Source organism: Glycine soja, chromosome 11 (genome assembly GCF_004193775.1).
Source record: "Glycine soja cultivar W05 chromosome 11, ASM419377v2, whole genome shotgun sequence".
NCBI lineage: Eukaryota > Viridiplantae > Streptophyta > Magnoliopsida > Fabales > Fabaceae > Glycine > Glycine soja.
The window spans coordinates 47,930,806-47,954,329 of record NC_041012.1 but is presented as its reverse complement, the minus strand read 5'-3'; the positions used below and the strand labels follow the sequence as shown (position 1 = coordinate 47,954,329).

Here is a 23,524-nt window from a genome sequence, read left to right as displayed (position 1 = left end):
TTAATTTATAATTTGTAAATAACTCATACAATTAGCTCCTAAACTACTCTTTTCTCCTTATATGACCGTACTACTCGCATATTCTCTAATCCAAACAAAACATAAAACATATACGCCCATACAAATTCCTAAGCAACATCATAAACAAAACAACAGTTATAAATCAATTAAAAAGCACAAGGCTACTACAGCACATGTGTAAAAAAACCAGACCCCTAAACAATCAAAGCTTGATTTTGGATATGCATTTGGTATCAACATTCCTAGGGACTATTCTAAGAGAGATGTTACATGAGCTATAGGCCGTGGCCTTCAATTTGAAAATCTTGAACATGCGAGCTATCCCAGGCAGTGAAGATGTTGATGTGAAATTCAAAGTTCCACTTAGAACATCTGACCAAAATTTGGGAACACTGATTAACTTCGCTACCATAAAATTTGCCCAAGTGTTCACATTAATCTGGCCATGCGCTGGAACCAACTCTGCCCCAATTGGAACTTCGCCTACAACAGTATCATGAAAATTGATGTAACCAATCGAGTTTGTGAACTCGAAGCTTCCATAATTTGGATTCTCTATAGTGATCACCATGCCTAAACTCACATTCGCGGTGATATTGGGTAAAAGGGAAAAGTCAAAGTGTTCGAGGCCAATAGGGTGGACAGTGATGTTAGGATCCTTGGGTTTAAAGACGGTGAAAAACAAGGTCACAATCACAATGGTAACAATGATCAAGAAGAGTAGAGACACGATCAAACAAAATTTGAGGCCTTTATTAGCCATGGCTTCTGATTCTGCCTGGGTATTGAGGGATGGAAAATTCAATGCTCGTATGTAAAGTTGTGATTCTGTTGAATTATATAGTGTGTGTGATTAAATGGATATAAATTGAATTTATCTTGATTCAATTCGTATGTAATCAAAATAAATATTAGCTCGAAATCCACTTGACTCTTAATTTTGAGAAACACAACACACCAACAAAAGAAAATCCGTATTTATGGTTATCAAGTTACATGATCAGATTCTGTCAAAAAAAATTAAGTTACATGACCATATCCTTGTTTGATACCTAATTTGGCCACTATTTCTTTGGACGCCAGTAAAAAATCAAGCATTACACAAAAATGCATTTGTTTGACTATTCCTACTATGATGACCACAAACGGTGGCGGAAGCAAAGACAAGAATAATCCACAAACATGCACGGGGAAAACAAAAAATAGCATAACAAAAAAAATAAATATATGAAAGAGAATGAAAATTATATGATATTAATCTTATATTATTATTAATTTATTTATAAATTTTGTTATACATAATTAATTTATAATAAATATAATTAAAAAATAATTAATATTACAATGAAAAATTAAAATAATAGTTATTTTTTAACTTATTTTGTTTCTTACACAATTGTAATGAGTTACACGGATGGATCCAGATTTATATTAAAAGGGACACAATTATTTAAAGATCTAGTTTTTAATAAATAATAAATTTAACGAAAATATTTATTATTAATTTTATTTGTAAAATTAGATATATCATCTGCTACTAGAAGAAAGCTAATTTACCGCATGCATTAAGAGTTTACTTTTGCTGCTAACTTCACAATGTAACCTAGGAATACATTGTTTGCTTCATCCAGGATCTCATCACCATGGGTCAGCAACTTGTTGGAATACCATGTCAGAAAAAAATTCCCTTTCTTTGCTTGATAAGTTCCCCCTAATCTGAAATTTTTTGTAGATTCAGGTGTGTCATTCCATTCCCCGGCATTATTTGGAAGATCCCATTCAGCTTTGAGATATTTGTCATAGTACTACAAGATTTCAGACATATGTTAATAAGTTTGAGAATTAGAAGGTTTGATATTGAAATGAGTATTGAATATATACCTTCAAGTGTAAACATTATTTGTTTTTCAGTGATATAGCCAATGCAAAAATAGCTGACAAAGGCTCCAAACTCACCTGAAATTCTCCAATTCCAGGAAATTTCCACCCAAGATTTCGTGATTGGGAGGGATATCCTAGTTCTCCAGCAGGGCCAAGTCCTACTTCAATGTCTATTATGAGTATAGATTCAAGAAAATCTTTCATATTATCTCTGAAGCTCATCATGTAATCGGTGTACATCTGTATCATCAAATGAGAAAAGGTCAACTTTAGCGTCAAGAAACAAAACTGCAGATTGAATCATCAATGGGAGTTCGCCCATGAAACAAACGTTTGTTGTCCACACTTAGGGATATACATTCCTTATTCCTGATACCTCCTTGGTAGGTGTAAAAGATATCATCAGGCTCTGATTCTCCAATTTCAAGTACCCATTTTGGGAGCGGGATGAAAACAGAATCTCCCACATTCCCTCCACATTGGTGGAATGACATTTTTAGCTTGTAATTTCAATTTGAAATCTTGAACCAATCATACTGACAAGGTCCCTTGGATTGTACTATACCCCACCACACATCAACAGTAACACCATCAACACCTGCTGCATGTAGCTCCCTTAGTTGGTTCTCTAGCTAGTACTACTTTAATTTGTCTTGTACGTAAGACATTGTCATTTGTAATAACTCCCACCTGACAGCAACATTAATCATCACATTCACACTTGGAATGAATACGTAGACAGAATTGCTAGGTTAATTTTATGACTTACTGGGAGCATCACATACGCTGGTACATAACATCTAATCAAGTGATCCCTGGAATATGTAGGAATTTGTGTCTGAATTTATATTATGAGCAGAATTTAGGTTACTATGATGAAATTGGAGTTCACATATACAAAACAATATTTTTTGGTTTCTTAATCCGGCCGTTAGTAATTGGTTACCTGCTATGCTACGAGTGAAAAAGAGAAAGAGAAAAATATGGTTTACCTCGGATTCAGCAGTTGCAGCTTTCAACACCAGTCCAACACCTCGTTCTTGTCTTCCTTGCTCCCACCACACCCATTCCCAACATTTCACGCTGTAAATTATACCTTTCTTGAAACTGAAGCGTGATTCTTATCCCCATTCCACACTGTGCTGCAAACACTACGTTTTCCATTTACGGGTGTTCGAGAGAGACTTGCACTTCTTAATTGATACTAATTGCTTCTAGTTGCACGAACTCAGGAACGTACGTACACACAACACGGATGGAGTGGTAATATTTCTTTTTTATCGATTCTGTTTTTACTCGGTCAATAATGTCCTGGGTTTTAGCAGTCAGCTTCAGATGAAAATTAGCACGTTTAGTTTTGAGTTTCTAGTGTATAAGATATATTCCATAAATAGGATCAGTAAACCATGAAAGTGTATAAAATTATCACATTATTCCCTAAAGAAATTTCATCTAAATCCCTAAATAAACTTAGTCACTTACTTTTATTTTGGTTTCTGAGTGTTGTAAATTCTACTTCTGATATATTCAACCTTTACTGATAAAAAAATATATGTTAATATTATATTATGAGAATATTATATTATTACTTAAATCACATTTTTTTAAAAAAAATTGAACTAATGTGATTGACATTACACCTTCAAGAACTAATTGTGCTATGCATTTTTGGATACTAAAATTGTGGGTTGCTCGATATAAAGATATCGGTGTAATGAATTGCATTTTAAAGAATAAAAAACAATAATAATCATTAATTAGAAAATTAACGGTAGATGGGGCTTGAATTTTAGAGAATAATAAAGTATAATAATTGTTAATTAGAAAATCAATGATTAAGATTGTAATTAAGTTTAGATTTTGTTATGTATATAGTTTATTTTATAATGAATGATTGTGAATGTAGTTTATTCTCTAAATTGCATCTCCTCACTCCATAAGAGTCGAATCCGTAAAGTGCAACATATATTACATAAATGTTATCACTTTCTTTATTCCTTCCTTTCACAAAAGGAATACCCTTTACTACTTAAATATATTTCTCTAATGATATCAATATATCATACGTCAAATCTTTGAAAACTCACAAGTAAAAGTCAAATCAAATATGTTGTTGATTTTTGTTATAAAAAAATTGAATGCTAATTTTTCAAAAAAGGAAGAAAGAAAAAGAAAACATATAAGAATCCCTTGGGAAACAATGGAGCCAACATATATTACAAATAGTATAAGTGATGCTCATTATAGGGATTTGAATCCTACACTATGATATATTTATCCTGTACTTCCCATTTCTATTTGAATAGATTGAATTATTCTTTTCCATCTTTAATATTTTTTAATTTGTGTGAATTACTTTTTCGACATACCTCCTTCATATGAAACAACAATTTCTTCTCATCACAACACTGTAAAATGTTATCCCTTTTTTTTGTGGGTCATCATTAAAGGTAAAAATATAATTTAGAACATGATGTTTTATCTTTTGGAATGAAAATTTTAAAATTTTTATTTTATTTTCAACCATTATTTCGGAGACACAATTCCAAAAGTTATATAATAACTTTATAGAATGATCATTTCAAAAATATAGATTGAATTTCAAAATAAACTTTATGAAATAAATAAAATATTTTTATTTTTAACCATTATAAATTTTACTGTTATGGAATAGACATTCCATAAGTTATTTTTTATTATGATGAAACACATATTTTTAAATTTTTTATTATTATTATAAAATTTAGAAAGACGTAAATTATTTTTTATTTTTATAAAACACTTATTCTAGAAGTATGGAACATCTATAAGAACAAGAGTTGTGGCATCATGAGAAGGGTGACAGGGGAAAGAGGTGATGTAAGATAAGGAGTGGCCGTCATGTGAAGAATAAGAACCATTGTGGGAGGGAGAGGAGTTGTCGTGGGTGGAAGGTACCTCGCCGGTTGAATGAATTCTTAAGGAGAAAGGTGTTAGAATTGGAAAAGAAAGTACTAGCTAAACTCATTAAGAGTAATTTAATATTTTCAAACTAAAATGAAAGGTGCAGAATAATCATAGAGGAGTCCATTATTCAAATCACCTCATTACATCACAGAGGTTTAAGGTTAGTCCAAAAGCCACGATGGACCTAGTCAATTAGTCAAGTCCATATCTATTGGTAACTCTACTACTTCAATCCTCCCCCAAGTCGCAACTGTCCTAGTAACCTAAAGCAAATTATTTATTTTTTTTTAAAATAAAACCAATTGCTAATTTGTAATTATATATGCATTCATTCTTTCTTTAAAATAACAATGGACGAATGCAAGAAAGATTTTTGGATAGAAATTTCTAGAATAAAAATATTCAACTTATTCTTCGAAATTATATGGACGGATCTTTTTAATATCTACATTTTTATAAATTTTGTTATTTTATAAAACAGTATTGATTTTAATTTTTAGTATAAAATGATAATAAAAATAAAATGAAACATAATAAAACAATGAAATATAAACAAAGCTAATACTAATAAATAATGAGTTTAATCATGGGTTATTAATATTTTTTATATTATCAATCAATTAAAAATTATTTTATATATAACTTTTAAAATAATTATTATAAGATTCAATACACTTCCTAATATAATAATATGTGAATAAATAATATTATAATTTTTTTATATTTAAAAGTTTAAATAAATTAAATCTCTAGAATTAACTTTGTGAAGGTAAATCTTAAAACTCAAAAAATATTTAAAGTAACATTTATATATTATATCTATAAGCAAAATCCTTATATCAACAACAGAGAGAGAGAGTATTGTATTGAGTATGTGATAAACATAATCTCTATAAAAAAAATATGATTAATCTTAATATATAAGATAAATATTAATTTAATTTAAAAAATAAAAAAATACAGAGAAAAAAAGTATATTTAATATTTTTTATTTTAAATATATAACACGCACATCTTCAAGAATGTTAAAAAAAAAGAAAATATGCATAAAAAATAAAATTTAATGACCAATAAAAAAGAAAAAGTATGATAAAATCTGAAAAAAAAATCTTAATAAAATTGTTTAATAGATATTTTATACTACGAAGTCAGATGAAATATTTTTTAAAAATAATTTATCAAAATTTATATTTTTTAAATACCAAGATATTTTTTATAAATTATAAAAAATTCTAATTATATATTACCATATTTTATTATCTTCCTTAAAAAAATCTTAAAATTATTAATTAAATATCACAAAACTTATTTATATTATTTAAAACATCTAAACTTATTTACATTATTTAAAAGATCTGATTAAATATCATCAGATTTTTTTATAAATAAAAACTCTTAAAATCATTTTAAATTCTAATCGAATACTCTCCTAAATTATCTACTTTGTATAGTCTCAAAAGCTTTCCTAAAGAACATTGATGATTCATGTAATGATAACAAATTAAAAAATAAATAACGGACAATCTCAACAATGAAATGGAAGCATTTAATATTTTTGAAGAAAATAAAAAAGCATTGTGGGAGTTTGTGGGTTGTCTTGCCTTGCTTCGTTGTCGTTTCGCCGGCCAAAGACACAACCTTTGTTGCCGTTTTAGTGTCTGCTTTGGACACCTCTCTCTCTCTCCCTCAGTTTGATTTGATAATTCGAGATGAACGACCTTCTCACTGTAAGTTGATATCTGCAATTCCCTCTTTCGATGCCAAAATTCGATTTTGATCACTGGGTCTTGTGGTTCTGTTGCTGTACTTTCTGTTTTTTGTTCCAATTTTCTGCCATCTAGTGTCAGATTCATACTGTGTTTTTTTTATAATAAAAAAATCAACATTAAGAGGTGCCCAATTTTTAGCCTTGAATTGTAGTGGCTTACGAATTGGATTCATCGTGTTCTGATATTTTAAGCCATAAAATTCAGTTCATCGCTGAATCGCAATTGATAGTGGAAAATTTCCTAAAGGTGGTGTCTTGCTTTAACTCAGATCACAGTTAATCCCCAGTTAGATTTCAGGTTGTTGTTATGCTTGTGGCATAATTTTTTGTGTTTGGAATTTTTCTGATAGTGATTTTGCTGTTTTTCTTTTTGTTTTGTAACTGTTAATTTGACGAGGGTTAAGTTTAGTACAATGTTGTTAGTATCTTATAAGATCGAAGTGTAAGGATGGTTTTGTTTTTCTTTTTCTTTTTTAAATTATTGTTTGAAATTCTTTCTTGCAGGATTCATTTGTTGGCGAGGCTAGTAATGGCCAGCCTTCTAGACAAAGTGATATTGAAATGGGACAGGTTCCGAGAAGCAACTCCGATATGGGAATGGAAGCTTTTAATAAACAGGTACACAATGTCCTTGCAATTTAAAAAATTTAAATGTGAATTTTAGTATTTTACCATAGGTATTTTATGGTTTGTGATTGTGTGAATATTATTTTAGAATAGGACGGTAATTAAAAGATATTGTTAGTCTAAGGGGATAATAGAACTGAGAAGTTTAGCTGTTTTCGTCATCAACTCTTTCTTCATGTAGTTTGTTCAATATTTTAGTTGATATCCTACATTTACTGATATTCTTTGTTTCATTATTAGATCCATGAGGCTGATAAACAAATCGATAAGCTTTCCGTGCTACTTCAAAAGCTAAAGGTATCCATTATCTTCATCATTTGTTACTTTTTAGCAGCAAGGTCTAGTCTATAAACTAAGTGTACTTTTTGCAGGAAGCTAATGAGGAATCCAAAGCTGTCACAAAAGCATCTTCCATGAAAGGTGTGTTACAATGCTATGTTATGTTTTAATTGAAGTTGTCTGTTTAGAATTTGGTTGCAACATTTTCTGGTATAGGTGCTGACGATGTATTAAACTGGTTCTGTTGGGCAGTTATAGCCAGACATGACAATGGTCTTGTTGCTGGCAACAATGATGAGATATAAATATTTATGTTTCACATTTAATTTTTACTAATGCATAGCATTTGATACTGACATTATATGTGAGTAAAATTTAATACTCTTAGAACAAGGAATTGAATCTGTTACTAAAGCATCTGCCATCAAAGGTGTGTTACAATGCAATGTTATGTTTTAGTTGAAATCATCCATTTTGAATTTGGTTGTAGATTTTCTGGTATAGGTGCTGACAATATATTAACTGTGGTGTGTTGGGCTGTTATAGCCAGATAGACACATGACAATTGTATTGCTAGCAACAATGATGAGTTATATAAATATAGCTTCACACTCACACACACACATATATTTTTAATATACCGCCTTTGGTTCTGACATTATATGTGACCAAAACTTAACACTCTTTATAAGACTAATAAACCTGTGACATTACTTTCAGCTATCAAGAAGAGGATGGAGAAAGATATTGATGAAGTTGGAAAGATTGCACATGGGGTCAAAACAAAAATAGAGGCTATAAGCAGAGATGTATTGAGCTACTGGCTGAATATTGTTTTTAGTAGATGTCAATTTGTTATAAAATTTCAGATGAATATGAAAATTATTTAATTAAGACATGTTGTGTGCAGAACCTATCCAATAGACAAAAGCCTGGATGTGAGAAGGGAACAGGTGTTGACAGAGCAAGAATGAATATGACAAAGTAAGTTGGTAGTACATATCTTTATTATTGTACTTGATAAAATGATCCAGAAAGCTTAATATAGACTATTCCTTGAAACCACAGTGCCTTGACTAAAAAATTCAAGGATCTCATGACAGAGTTCCAGGTATGTTTAGTTTTTAACACCTAAAACCAGAAGCTGTTTTTTCAAGTTTATGTCTATCTTCTCATCAATGTGTTATGTTTTAGACTCTTAGACAAAGAATACAAGATGAATATCGTGAGGTTGTGGAGAGAAGAGTTATTACAGGTTTGAACACTTCAGCCCCGATAGAGTTAACTGTGTTGCACTGTGGCAGTACTGAGGGTTTTTTTTTCTTTTATTACTATAAAGTTATCTATTAGAAAGTATAAGTTGGATCATCTTCACTTTTTTATTACTTGATTTAATTTTACAGTTACGGGAACTAGGCCAGATGATGAGGTGAGCTTAACTCTTGAGTTTGTGACTTGAGATGAGATATCCAGTACATATAAATTTTGTTGTAATTGGCCATTTAATGACTGTGTTAGACAATTGATCGCCTGATAGAAACTGGAAACAGTGAGCAAATCTTCCAGAGAGCAATTCTAGAAGCAGGCCGAGGACAGGTACTTGGTTTGTGAAATTTTACTGGAACTTATCTTTTCCTTTTGAAAAATGAACAACACATTATGTTATTTTTTCTGTCTATCTGTCTTCCTCTTTTCCTGAAAAGAAGGGGGAAGCGGAGGCTTAGTCAAACATTAATCCATGATTATGGTAGTTATGATTTGCTTGTGTGGAGAATTAAACTTTTCTTCATGCAAAAGTTTATTAAGAAAATCTGGGTTTTTGCAGATTGTAAACACAGTAGAAGAAATTCAGGAGAGACATGATGCTGTAAAAGAAATTGAGAAAAAACTTCTTGATTTACACCAGGTTTGCTTGCGCGAAGATCTTAGTCTTAAATATTTAATTCAGTTGATAAAATGATAGCAGGTCTAATCCTATTTTATTATTTCAGATTTACCTTGACATGGCAGTCTTAGTTGATGCTCAAGGAGAAATTTTAGACAACATTGAAAGTCAGGTTTGTTCACTCTCACTCACACACCCTTGGTTTTCTGTTTGTATGCATGTGTATGTAGAATGCAGAGCACATTTAGTTTGATTTGCGTTAATGAGAGGCTTGTTCAGGTCAACAATGCAGTCGATCATGTCCAGAGAGGGACATCTGCACTTCAAAATGCTAAGAAACTCCAGAAGAACTCTCGAAAATGGATGTGCATTGCCATCATTATACTGTTGATTATAGTAGCTATCATAGTTGTGGGTGTTCTCAAACCTTGGAAGAGTAGCTAGGGTGCTTGAGTGTGGCCCCTTTACCTTTTGTCCATAATCATAAGAGTTGACTTGGTTGCGAAAGCATATGCAATTTATGCATGTGTGTCAACCGGACATCTTAGAGAAGGATTTTTTTTTAAGCTTTTATTTTGTATGATTGAGATGCTTGTTTTGTGTGGTGTTACTGATTTCTGACTGTACATTGGCGTGCCTCACGATAAAAATTCATATTCTTTGTAGCCTTCAAAAGTTTATCAGGGTTTCATATTTCCTTGTACTATTCTATAATATTCTAAGAAACTGTTTTTTATGTTATTTGCTTGTTGCAAATCTTGCATTGATGTTCTTGGAAAGAAAGTACCTTCTTCTCAAGTTCTCTTCCATTTTTCTTAATTTACTGTTTTAGGCCCAGGTTGTGGTGGGCTTTGGGCTCACACATCCTCAGAGAACATCCATTCTCACCTTCTAGTTCTCATTTTCTCATTCCTGATTTAATCTATTGGTCGGCAGTTTACCAAAAAAAAAAAGGTTGTCCAAACAATCTTATTAGCATACATAACCTTTGTATAAATGTGAGTAGTGATGAACAATTCCAATTTACCATGGATCGTGTAATATCGTTGGTTAGGCCCTAGAATTTAGATGCATATAAATCTGTTCATCCCTATGGAAATATTTGTGGTGATCTTTTGGTACACATAATGTCAGTCCTTCTATAGGTATTTGAAACATAAAGGTTCACTTTCTAATATCTTCGGTCCTTCAATTCACCAACTTTTATTTTTCCTTTTTTTAGAAATTTTTACTTTTTATTCTTTTAACTTCTATAATTCCAAACATTCACACGCATTCATCTTATTCCTTACCCCAATTCCTTGTAGAATGCCATGTTTATGTTCATCATCATCATCTTATCATTATTATAATATTATAATTATCAAAATAAATTACAACAACACTCTATGAGGTTACATGTAATTACAGATAGTCCCACTCTTTTTAAGTTTCCTACACTAACCTTCCTTTAAGTTTGAAATCATTACACCGACATCTTATATGTTTGAAAATATTATACTGACATCCCTTTAAATCTTATACTAACAAATCTTAGGAGATATTACTGTAATTTGCTCTTATTGTTGTGAAAACAATAATATTATTAGTATTATTTAGGCATTGACGTGCTTATCAATGTACTTTATTTATTTCAATGTCAAAAGAAAATGCATCTATTTATAATGCATTTATTCAGAGAGTTATTAATTTGAGAAGGTGTTAACATGATTATTTTACTATTTTGTCCCCTTTTTTAGATGCTTTTGAGTAAAATATATTGAGGTTTTGAGAATAATTAAAATCTTTATTTATATAAGGATAAGATAGACCTCCTTTTTTTTATCCTGCTTAGAGAAGGAGAAAGAACCAAAGCATAATATGAAAGAAGACATGGGTTCTATAGTCATAAGTAGAAGGTGAAATGGGGAACAGTTGTCTATACTCACAAGTAGAAGGTGAAATGGGGTATTTTCCCACGGTATCCTGCTTTCTGTCTTTAAGTTATACATATATTTATATTTGGATTAAATTTTACAAAAATTTAAGACATACTTTTAAAGGGTAACTAAACATAATTTTAAGTCTTGCTTCTCCAAAACTTGAGTTTTAAGATAAAATTTTAGGGTAACAATAATTTCAAATTAATTTTACTCTCAACTATACTTTTGGACGCTCCACTACAAATCTAAACATATCATCATGTTTCGACTAGGGTAGGAAGGGAGGTTTGTGGAAGGATGGGGAAGGGAGGGAAGAGTGGGAGGGCCTTACTTGGTTAAAAACTTCCCTACAGTGTGAGGGAATATAATGAGGAACCCTTGTTTTTATTTTATTTTTAATTATATTTTATATAGTATAAAAAATTATAAACTTTTAATTTGAAAAACATTTTGAGGAACCGCTTTTTCTTACGTCAGACCTTCACTCTTATCTACTTATCAAAACAAGAAAAACCTTTTTTTCACTTCATTTTGTCTTAAATTTTATTAAGAGTAAATTATATTAACTTCTTAAGTTCTCAATTTTCTCTTGATCTCCTTTCTTCATCCTTCCACTAATTTCTTAATTGTTTAAAAAATATTACATTGACATCATTTATACATTATACTAATATTCCTTAATTGTTTGAAAACATTGCACTGTATATTCCTATATGAGAAATTGTTGCATGGGCTTGTGTGAAATCTCAATAAATTTTACAATTTAGTATAATTTACTCATATTTATTAAAAAACACATTTTGACCATATTTTTGCTCTATTTTTCACTCATGTTTTTTCCCTCTATTTTTTATTTATTTCATTTCATGCCTCTATTTTTTTTATTATTTCATTTCATGTCTTATCGAGTGTTAGTCACATTTAAGCATTAAAAGGTTATAAATCATTACATATTTAGAAAATAAAAAAGCTCAAATTATTAACAATTTTTACTTTAGATATATTCTTTTTTTCTCTGCAAAGACTAAACAAGCCTAAATTTTACATTGGTACCTCAAGATTTTACCATGGGTCATTAAATATAACCTTGCAATTCATTATATTTGTCATACATTTTCGAGATTATACTCTTGTCCTCTACTGTTTCATCTCAAGTAGGATAAGATTTCTATTATCTGAACATCAATTTCCAAACATTTGTATTTGATACTGTATGTATATGCCATTTATTAATGTTATATTTTTTCAAATACATGCATCTTAAAAATATTTCATAAAAATCAACGCAATAGCATACTTCCTAAAATTATCGTACGGAAAACTTTGCTTTAGGATAATGTAGTACTAGGTCATGTATGTTTAGTATGAATAATTTAAATAAATAGCAGAAAAATCTAAAATTTATTCAGTTGCTTAAAAGAATTATGACTATTTGTTTAAGTGAGTACTGACTGTCTTGACTACTTATGACAAACTTCGTTTTACTTGTTTAGAAAATCATTCCTCTCATTATTATCTATAAATTGGGGGGGGGGGGGGGGGGTCATGTTTTTATCTTTGTATATGGGTTGGTGCCTGGTGGTACCCTTGTACCTCAATTAATATATCTATTTTTTTCCATATTTTTTTAAGAAAATATTATCTATAAATCATGCATAAAAGTGTTAAGCATTTTATTTTAAATGTTTTTTTAACAGATTTACTTAAGAACTTCAAAAACATTATTTTGCAAGTATATTTGTGTAAATAATGTGTCCTAGTATCATCTGTATGTTTGTTCAAGTTGTTTGGGCAAAATCATGTAATAATTGCGTCAATTGCCGAAAGAATTGCTCGATTACCGTGCAAATATTTACTACTTCGGACGACTAATCTCATCTTGTCTTTTTAAAATGGGATTCTGTAATGGACAGGTGACAAACGCAACTGATCATGTGAGACTGGGAAACGACGCTCTACAAACTGCAAAAAGTTTGCAAAAGAAGTCAAGGAAATGCATGATGATTTCCATTATATTGATCCTCGTCATTGCCATCATTATCGTACTCTCTGTTTTGAAACCATGGAAGAAGTGACCAGAAGAGGAAAGTGATTTACATTTAGAGAACAAAAGAAACATAGATATTTCCATTTAATTATATTTTTATATGCATGAACATTTTCAGTTGTTACAGTAGCGTGACTTTTATTCTAGTACTTCCACATTGTCAAACTAGCTTTTAGTGTGCGTTTGCACGGCTAATGCATAAGTTGTCCACTATTTCTTTTACTCTCTGAATCATGAAAGGAAATATTTACTTTTTTAACAATGGCTATCATATACTTTCGAGCTTTTAGTCCATGAATTTTTTCGTGAATAATGCCACTTACACAATGTTAAAGGGTATATTATTGACTTATTAGTTGCTCAATTAGTCAATTATAAGTAATTGAGGTGATGTGTGAGAAGTGTATATGACTAGCATTATTCTTCTTCCTGTGTAAGCAAATTATTGATATGATTACAGGAGAATTAAAGCATGGGTAATGCATTCAAAAGCTGAGTATGCAAACATTTGAGGTAAGCTTGAATTCTGTCAAATTAGTCATTGTATAAACAGCGATGCTTCAGCATGATCAGGTTGAATACATGCCAAAATTTCATACTACATAGACAATAAGTACAACAACTTACAAGTTGATGGAATAAATCTTATGGTCATCATTTACTGTTTTGAAACACTATGGCTTAGTGGTGGAGCTTCTTTAGGGCGGAGAAGGGAAGCTCTGTTATATCATCATTGCTCCTAACTTGTTAATTGGTAACTGATGTCAAAGATAGAGTAGCCTCATGGGCTTGAACATAAGCTAGCTTAGAGACAAGTACAAAGCCAGACCAACAGATAATAATCCCCTACTTAATAGTTAATACTGGCTGTTTCTTTTTTATAGTTGCTAAGCCTAACTTAAGAACTTCCCATGGACTTCATGTTTCTGTCATCGAGAGATGAAGAAAGCCTTTTCCATCTTTGAAATCTCTGTAGCTTCGTTACAGTAGAAACCCCCTCTAAAGTTTGTCTCTAAATGAACAAATAAGGATGTACACACCCTTAAATTTAAGTAGATAAAGTTCATGATGCACTTTAGATTAATAAATGAAGACATCGTTACCTATTCAATTTAGAGACAAGCCCAATTTAAAAGAGCTTAATCTCCTACTTAAATACCAAACTTTGATGAGTTATCCAAACAAGGAAAGATATGTTCTTATGACTTCTAAAGCTGAGAATGGTTTAATGTCTTGAAATTGAACCTGCCTTCTTTCTAACTGTTAAATTATTTTTCTTTTATATGCTTACCCATCCACAGCTCATCATTCCCCCTAAAATATTTGGCCACTACTTTTACTTTCATCATGTAAGATATTATTTGTCCTCATTAAATACTTTGAAATTTTGACATATTGGGGTCACTATGACTTCCTAGGTTGGATTTTTCACAGTATACAGTTCATTTGCTAAGATGGCATTTAGTAGACGTCGAGCACATGAAGCTACATGAATAGCACTAATTTCATGACAGCAGTATGACTGTATGAGTATCATCAAACTATGAATACCATAAAAGCCATGTCAAGTAGATATTCCTTTTGATTGTTAGGGGACAGGAAGATAGCATGCAACTTCATTCAATCATATGTCAAAGATCAACCAATGAATATCGAATATTTGAATTTACTCACATTAAAATCATAAAGATCCACAATTTCTCTTAATAACAAACAAGGGAGCAATAAAAATTCAATGTTCGGCATCTGAAGATGAAATACCTGCAATCCAGCACAGCAAGAGCAATCCAACATAGCAAGAACAAAATCAAACATCTAACATGTTTGATCTATGATTGCATAGCTCAAAAATTCCTGTTTGCTAAAGAGAAATGTAACTTTACCAAAAATTGTTCAACTTAAAAAAACTCTTTGCATTGGGCTGAAAATTTCATACTAAGTCTGATTACAAACTTACATTTAAGAAACAAATTTTCAAACAAAAACTTCAATAAAAATCGATATTTAAGCAAAACCAATTCTTCACCCATAATCAAATTCGCAAACGCTAACCCATAAATACACGCTTTTGGGTTCTCCACTGAACTTGTTAGCTGTTACAACTTTCTTCTTTTATGGACAAAATTGTTCTTATGAAGTTAATTCACATAAGAATAATCAAAGCCTAATAAATCCAAAGACGAAAAAAAAGAGAGGCAAAAGCATATGTATTTTTTTTAACAGTGATATACCTGATCACGAATTCCTGAGCAACCAAACAGCATATCAATTAGATCTAGCTTCTGAAATATTGGAGAATCCGTAGCAAGACAAAAATAGAACGTAATCTCGAAAATTGAAAATCTCAAAAGAAAAAAAAAAAAAAGAGGATAGAAAAAGTGAAACGAAAAATAAAAGGGGAAGGAAATAAAGTTTTATTTATACTAATTTGAAGTTTTGTTGGAAGGCGATGGCGAATCAGCTCCGAAGTGCTCATCTCATCCACTCAGATCGCCCTTGCGTTTGTGATTTGTCAAACACTGAAACAAAGAGAGAGAGAGAGAGCGACAGTGGATGCTGTCTTGTGTGTTGTCGAAAGAGAAAGAAGAGAAAAGGGACAAGGGTGCGTGCCACAGCCTATTTTATTAATGCCTACTTTTACTTAGAGGATCTTTAATAGTATTTACGTAATCAACTCAATTTATATCAACTTAATTTATTTTTTCTCTCAGTATTTTTATTAACAAATTAGTTAATTCGTAAATCTTATATTTCTCTCTTATATTTAATGTAAAGGTCGGATCTAATTGTTGGATGGTTTGTTCATTGATTCAAGTTTAAATAAATAATAGACTAAAAGTCCTTATTTTTATATTTTTAATTTAGTCCCTTATTTTAAAAAAAAGATTAATCTTTTATCATTTTTGAAGTGATTTAAAATCTTCCATCCGTCAATAAAGATTTAATATTATTAATAATTTAAAGATATTTTAACCGTCACAAAACATAACTTTTTTCTTAAATATTCCATAATTAACACTAATTCTTGCTACTGTGTTTTGGGATCATGTGACTTAGAACATAGTAGTATATTCCAACCCATCTGTATTATTGTCTTTTTTGGTCCTATATACGTAATTAAACTAAGAATGACAATACTGAACCTGTCTCTAATTAATTCTCATTTCCAATACAGATTTCAGACGCAAGATAAAAAGCCAAAATGGTAAATGAATAAGATACACGAAGATGAACAGCACTAAGTACAATTCAGAAAAGACCAATCACCAAGGAACATTTCAAGATGGAAAATATCACACCAAGCAACATTTCAAGATGGAGAAATATAACACAAACCAGCTTCTATAGTTGCTGCCCCACTTCTTTTTTTATAGCCAATACAAATACCTATAAACTATGCCAACTTTAATTCAGTTTTTATGTCCCACAAAATCACACTAATCTTGCACCCAAAATCTTCTTGCTCGTCCTAGACTGAACACCAATCGTAGTACTCCGGAGCTTCATTCACTAGAGCCCGAGAATCTTGAAGTCCAATACTTCTCTATTTCCTCTGCTGTTCTTCCAGGAATCCTTCCAGCAATTATAGACCACCTAATTAAAAAATAACATATTGTTTTACAAGCTTTGGTCTACACACTACACACCGTTTAAAAGGGTTATAAGAGCTAAGCATTAAAAAAAGAAATTTCTCACCTCTCCCCTACCAGTTTATACATCCTGATGATGAGGGTTTCCTCATCTTCAGAAAATTCAACTTTGGAAGACCCTCGATTTCCTGAATCTAAACAAAGTGTGTCATGTTTCATTAAAAAAAAAAAAAAAAAACCATGTAGAAAAGTAGCTAACTCCCAAGTTATTAATTAGGCATAATTTAGCATGTCTATTCTTTTTTTTTTTTACTGGATATCATGTCAATTCTAAGAGACTCAAATTATTATTATTTGACACGTGTAAAAACATTTTTTTTTACCGTAACTATATTTGTATATATATATATTATAGTTTCCACTTTCATCAACCCTAATTACTACGCATGCCAAACAATAATTTGAGTGCAACACAAATAAAAACCTTAAAATAAAAGCAAGTTAGCAATAAAAGAAGGGCTACAAAGAATAAGATTAAGAAACTACGAATTCGTTTGTCAAAAAAAAAAAAACCTAAGAATTCCAAAAGTACTGTTCCATAAGAAGAGACTGAAAGAGTGACACACAACATGCATTAGTGTAGATAGAACTGCAAAACTCAGTGGTTGCGTACTACTCTCAAGTTTTTCAGGTATATATCTTCCTTTTAATTATTCTACCAAAGAAGCTTTTAAATAAAAATTTAAGAATGTTTAATATCTTGCATATATATATATATATATATTATATAGTAAGTAAAATATTAAAATATTGATAGATATAAAGAAGGAATGAGATATATACCAGTAGAATGTGTAGAAATTTGACTTGAAGAGAGATCCGAGTCAGCCATTGCAAGGAGGCGTGGAGAATTAAGTGTGTTTGAAGACAAGGTTATTTGGGTGGTATTAATAGAAGAAGGTCATTGCTAGGACAACATGGTTGCTCGTGAAGATTGGGTGGCAGGGAGGGAGTTGAAACAGAGAAGAATGGTAGCTGAAATTGAGATTTTGACATTTAAGTTCATCTTTGCTAGGTAGTTGGAGAATTTATTGTTAGTTGAACTGTACTTTCGTACACCACCATATTGGCTAACTGTAAAATTCTCTCCCATCTTCTTTCTAATATTTTGTTATGGTTAACTAAAATTATACTATTTTATGGATCCACTTTTTATTTAATGAGATGATTTACTCGTGTTTTCTTAATTTACATTAAATTATAACCAATAATTGGGAGAAAGGTAGAAAAGATATGCTAGAGTATGTATTGTTATTATTCATATAGCTAGAGAAAATAATGTATATATTTTTTTCGTTTCAAAATGAACGATGTTTAGAATTTTTCTACACATTAAGAAAAATAAGTATTCTAAAACAATACTACTATTTATTAAGGGATAATTATATTGAAATATTTTTTAAAATTTCAATAAAGATATTATAAAATCTTTCAAGATAATAATATTTAGTAGGAGACAAAATTAAAATAAATATTTTAATATTTCATTAAAAACTAAGAATATCAATCAATATAAATTGTTTTAAGGCTAGAATAATAATTATTTTGAAATATAATGAATAATCATATAGAGATTTTTTTATACTGTTGTTAAATTACAAATCATTATATATTATAAACTTATTGAATTTGGTAATGTAAATTACCTTAAAAGTCATACAATTGATTATTTCTAATTAGTCAATGACTTCATGAAGTCATACAATTGATCAAAACTTTTACACTGAACATGCCTATTAAATTCCTCTTTATATCCATAAAAACAAAAACAAAAAAGAGGACATAAATGTTAGCAACATATTCGATCCTTTTAAACACAATTTTATTATCAGTTAATTTTATTAGAAATTATAAAATTGTACGAGCTTTACTACTTGTTTAACAAGTTCTTATAATTTTATAATTTCTAATAAATTTTAATTAATAGTAGTAGATAGTATTACAGAGAGCATAAAGGGAAAAAATATTATTGAAAAGAATCACACCGGGTTTACAAAGGACTCGTATATATACAAGTACTATCAGGTAGCTGTCATGCTAACTATCAGGTACTGTATCAGTGTATCTAATAGATAGTGTATTAGTAGCACTCGTAGTTAAGAAAACAAAAACTACCACCTTCTTTACATTCTGGAACAAGTGTAGTTTTAAAGTGTTTTACAAAGATTAATAAATTTTTAAACTAAAAAATTGTAAGACTAAAGTTTATTTTTTTTTAGGAATGATAATGAATTGGATCGAGTACAGAAATTTTTTAGATTATAGCCCATCAAGTCTGGTTTATTCAATTTGAAATCACCAATTAAAATCATAACAATAGGATGGAGTGGATCATCAAGCTAAATATTAAAAAGAATTAAAATGGAAAAAATTGGAAGAAACACACAAAATAGGGGAAGATAAAAATTATAAAAATTGAAATAAAATACATATCTTATTTCATATTTAAGGTTATTAAATATTAAGTAACTTTATATTATTCAACAACAACAAAAAAGTAACTTTTATATTATTCAACAACAACAAAAAAAGTAACTTTTATATTATATTTTGATCATACATCTTTAAACTAATTTGTAAAATTCCCAAAATTGGTTATCTCAAGTTCATATATCTTTAAACTAATTTGTAGTGGTAGTGTGTCTAATGTGAATAGAGTCCACATTAAAAAGTGAAGTCATGGTAAAACCACTACAAAACAATTATTTGTTTAAAAAATCATGATTAGTTTAACTCAGGGTGTTATCCAACATACACTTAATCTGTCAATTTGATCCAATTCATTCTTTTAACTCGGAATCTTGATCAAATTCATGATTACTTCTATTATTTTTTAGAAATATATGTTTTTTATATTATCTTTCAAAAATTTAATAAAAAATAATTTTAAAAAAGAAAGACATAGGTGAAAAAAAAACAATTTCTTCATACTATAAAATAACAGATATTTAAAAAATAATTAAATTGGCACTTGTTTTAGAATTAAAAGTACTCATAAAATGTTTAAATTCTCGTATATATACATTTGGAGTTGGAGAGATGAATTGTTTTTAAATGAGAGAATTCTTATATTTTTTTCTTTAATTTAAAGATTTTGGCATCAGTAAATTTTAATTTTTCAAAAAAATTGGTTCATTAACTTATTTTAATAAATAATCAAATTCATTTTTTTTATAGAATATTAAAATAGTTACATAAACGTATAAATTTAATAACTATTTAATATCACTGAATTAAAGATTAGTTTAATAATAAAAATATTTAAAACAAATATAGTGACATTCATATAACAATATTAAAACAAGGTTTTACGTTAAGGAATATTTTAAAACTAGTTAAATAATAATTGATCTTTTTCTTAATTATTTCTAATTACTTAAAAATATGCATAGTTTTTAGTTTCCCATGCATATTATAATGTTTTGCCTTGCATTTAAACTTTATTTTCTCTGTTCACTGAAAAAAGGATAATTCTTTTTCATATATACTTGCATGTTTCAAAATTATTTATCCTAAGATGACGAAATAAAGATGTGTAGTCTTATAGTCAAATGTTTTGTCGCCTGCATAACAATTTCCCAAGCGTATGCTAATTGTTACATCTGATCCGCAATACGGCTATTCCATCTGCTTCAATCCGCTGACAAAGAAGAAACGATCCGCAACACTGGGTTCGGCATGACATCCAAGTGTTCGATGAAATGCCCGTTTGAAAATAATTTGTGTTTTTTTCCATTGTAGATTGAATGGAGAGCCTGAGAAAGATGATGCGGTATGGTGTTCTGTGCTCCGGGAACCCTCGGCGTTTGTACGCCACGAAAGTGGACCTGAAAAAGCTCCGGCCGATGATTCTGAAGAGAATCGAGAAACGGGCACATACTTACCCGGTTCGCGGCATGGTTCCGGTTGCCAATGAGGTCCTCCAAGTCAGGAATGATCTCATCCATGGCGTTTCCACCCTTCTTAACTTCCTTCCTCTCATGGCTTGCAAGTGAGTTCTTTTTTTATTTGAGGGGGCGGGAGGGTGTAAATATATTTTGATTTACATTAGTGAGGCACTATTTTAGTGAGTAAAATTTGGGTGTGTAAAGATTTTTACATTGTCAACTAATTAAATAGTCAGAGGGAGAGGGAGAGCTTCGCTGTCTATAGTTATCCTAGCTTGGTCATTGTCTTCCATGGAGGAAACCTGTGATTTATATAAAAAAAGATGATCTTGAATATGACTTTTATAGTAATCTTATGAGACATAGTAATTCATGTTAAGATTTTATGATACTGAACAAAATCTTTACATTGTTAGTGTATTTCAATGAAATTCTGTTTTCATTATGTATTGATACTAATAAAATGTTTTGAATTTAAGCTTATGTATATAACCACTTTCAGTTTGTTGGTTTTATTAGAGTTTAAGTTGAATTTGAGTGTCACAAATAAGACCAAAAAAATTAGAACAGAAAGCAGTTTCTTTGGTTCTTACTTGTGATGGTTATTTTTTAGTTTGGTACAATGGTACTTATACTTTATAGTAAGTCCATACTGATTTTACTGTGTTGTAATGGTGAAATTTGGGGAACAGGGACCAGAAGTTTATATATATTTTTAATTTTAGTAGTAGTATTTGGGATAGTTGCTCCAAATTTGATGTGGGTGCTTTTCCATTAGGAAGCTTTTTCTGTTCTGACATCATATAAATTTGTAATTTTGTTGATACTTGGTTTAAATGTCCATTGAAATAGTAAAAGGATGAAAAAAATGGCTTAGGTTTTCTTGGTGAAAGAACTGTAGATTGACAACATTAGCTTGGTATAATACACGTGAGCAAACACTTGTATTTGTTGCTGGTGCTTATAAATGATAAATGTTGTCATTAATGATGAGCTGGCCACTTCTACTTAAAATGCTAAAGTTGTTTTCTTAGTAGTATTTTTCAAGCCTTTGATCTTTAAAAATTATTATCATTCAATCACTGTCAGTCATTAATCTAACTAATCTAAGGAACAAACCACTGCAGTTGTATTTTACTTGGACTTGTTTTCCTATGTTGTAAGCTCAAGTTGCTGAAAAAACTATCTTCATCTTCTTATCTATGCATTTACAGATTCTGTCCAGAGATATATATTGGTGAGCAGGGGCATTTGATTCAAACTTGCTCGGGTTACAAGCATCGTGCCAAGAACCGGGTTCATGAATGGATCAAAGGTGGTTTGAATGATATACTTGTCCCTGTTGAAACATTTCACCTGGACAACATGTTTCAAAGTGTTATTAGGCACAATGAAAGGTTTGACTTTGATCGCATCCCTGCTGTTGTTGAGCTATGCTGGCAAGCAGGGGCTGATTTCCATGATGAAAACCTTAATTCAAGTAGTTGGAACTTGGAAGCTGACAATGGAAGTGTTCCAGAAACCGAGTCTTTGTCACCAAATGATCTTACCTCTATAGCTAATAAAACATTAACTGCTTGGGAGACTCTTAGGTCTGGGGTGGAGAAGTTGTTGTTGGTTTATCCAGTAAAAGTTTGTAAATATTGTTCTGAGGTTCATGTTGGGCCATCAGGCCATAAAGCTAGACTCTGTGGGGTGTTCAAGTATGAGAGCTGGAAAGGTGCTCACTTTTGGATGAAAGCTAATGTGGATAATTTAGTGCCCCCAAAGATTGTATGGAGGCGAAGGCCTCAAGATCCTCCTGTCCTTTTGAATGAAGGGAGAGGCTTTTATGGGCGTGTTCCAGCTGTGTTGGATCTGTGCTCAAAAGCTGGTGCTGTTGTGCCTGCAAAGTATAATTGTATGATGAAGGTGCAAGGTTTGTCTTGTCAGGTCAATAATAATTTTTTTGGGATCACAAGAGAATCAAACTCTTGAGAGCAACAGTAAGTTGAATTACAGGTCTGATCGGAACGAGGCACCCAATCAGGGATAGTTTGGGGGGAAAATCTGACATGTCCTTACTTTAGGCTGCAATTTTTTGCATAATTATAAGTGTTAATTATCTGCTTTTGAACTGCATTACGTGGCTCCTTTATCTTTATCTTCTATTGTTTTAGTTTCTGTTTTAGTCAATCAGTGGTTCCTACACTTTAGGAGCAAGTTAGGTTGTTATCCACAGATTGCTAAAATCTTGGTAACGTGATAGTTTTCTGTTTTATTTGAATTATGATAAATGTACTGCTGCTAATGAATCAAAATGATCATTCCGTTCCTTCTTCAAATATTCAATGCATTCCTCTCTGCTTTGCTCCTCTGTTTTATTTTTTTTTTCTGCCATAAAACCAACAATGAGGTTGTCTGGCATATCTGATTATGGATCCATGCGCCTGTTCTTATCTGGCTGTAATCTTCTGTTGCGCACAGCAAGCTAGAAATTTGGTTCCTGTATCTCACATCTCCCAAAATGTTTCTGCGGAGCAAATCAAAATCACTACAGATATGTGGCAGGACATAATGGACCTGCTCTTGAGGTTAGAAGAAAAGGTTTGATTTCTACTTCTCCAATCAA

At 30.7% G+C, this 23,524-nt stretch overlaps 3 protein-coding genes and 1 pseudogene across 4 annotated transcripts; 2 read left to right on the top strand and 2 right to left on the bottom strand.

The window, feature by feature from the left end:
• Positions 1-223: 223 nt before the first annotated feature.
• Positions 224-3,066, bottom strand: LOC114373372 (annotated as a pseudogene).
• A 3,320-nt stretch (positions 3,067-6,386) lies between these two features.
• On the top strand, positions 6,387-13,598 carry LOC114375972 (syntaxin-132-like). Of its 2 annotated transcripts, none has more exons than XM_028333852.1 (13): positions 6,387-6,575; positions 7,121-7,234; positions 7,484-7,540; positions 7,615-7,663; positions 8,243-8,331; positions 8,433-8,506; positions 8,591-8,633; positions 8,717-8,777; positions 8,926-8,951; positions 9,041-9,118; positions 9,348-9,428; positions 9,514-9,579; positions 13,243-13,598. In XM_028333852.1, exons 1-13 carry the CDS (start codon positions 6,558-6,560, stop codon positions 13,402-13,404), a joined length of 918 nt encoding a protein of 305 aa, XP_028189653.1. In that variant the 5' UTR covers positions 6,387-6,557; the 3' UTR covers positions 13,405-13,598. The 2 variants fall into 2 exon arrangements, with proteins under 2 accessions (XP_028189653.1, XP_028189652.1); XM_028333851.1 differs by lacking the exon at positions 13,243-13,598 and adding an exon at positions 9,687-10,148.
• A 2,907-nt stretch (positions 13,599-16,505) lies between these two features.
• LOC114375973 (MYB-like transcription factor ETC1) lies at positions 16,506-17,967 on the bottom strand. Its single transcript, XM_028333853.1, has 3 exons — positions 17,810-17,967; positions 17,073-17,160; positions 16,506-16,970 (listed from the first exon to the last, which is right to left on the bottom strand). The coding sequence occupies exons 1-3, from the start codon at positions 17,856-17,858 to the stop codon at positions 16,880-16,882; spliced, it is 228 nt and encodes a 75-aa protein (XP_028189654.1). The 5' UTR covers positions 17,859-17,967; the 3' UTR covers positions 16,506-16,879.
• A 2,526-nt stretch (positions 17,968-20,493) lies between these two features.
• Positions 20,494-23,262, top strand: LOC114373539 (APO protein 4, mitochondrial-like). The gene is made up of 2 exons (XM_028331021.1): positions 20,494-21,017; positions 22,128-23,262. The coding sequence occupies exons 1-2, from the start codon at positions 20,773-20,775 to the stop codon at positions 22,888-22,890; spliced, it is 1,008 nt and encodes a 335-aa protein (XP_028186822.1). The 5' UTR covers positions 20,494-20,772; the 3' UTR covers positions 22,891-23,262.
• The last annotated feature ends 262 nt before the right edge of the window (positions 23,263-23,524 follow it).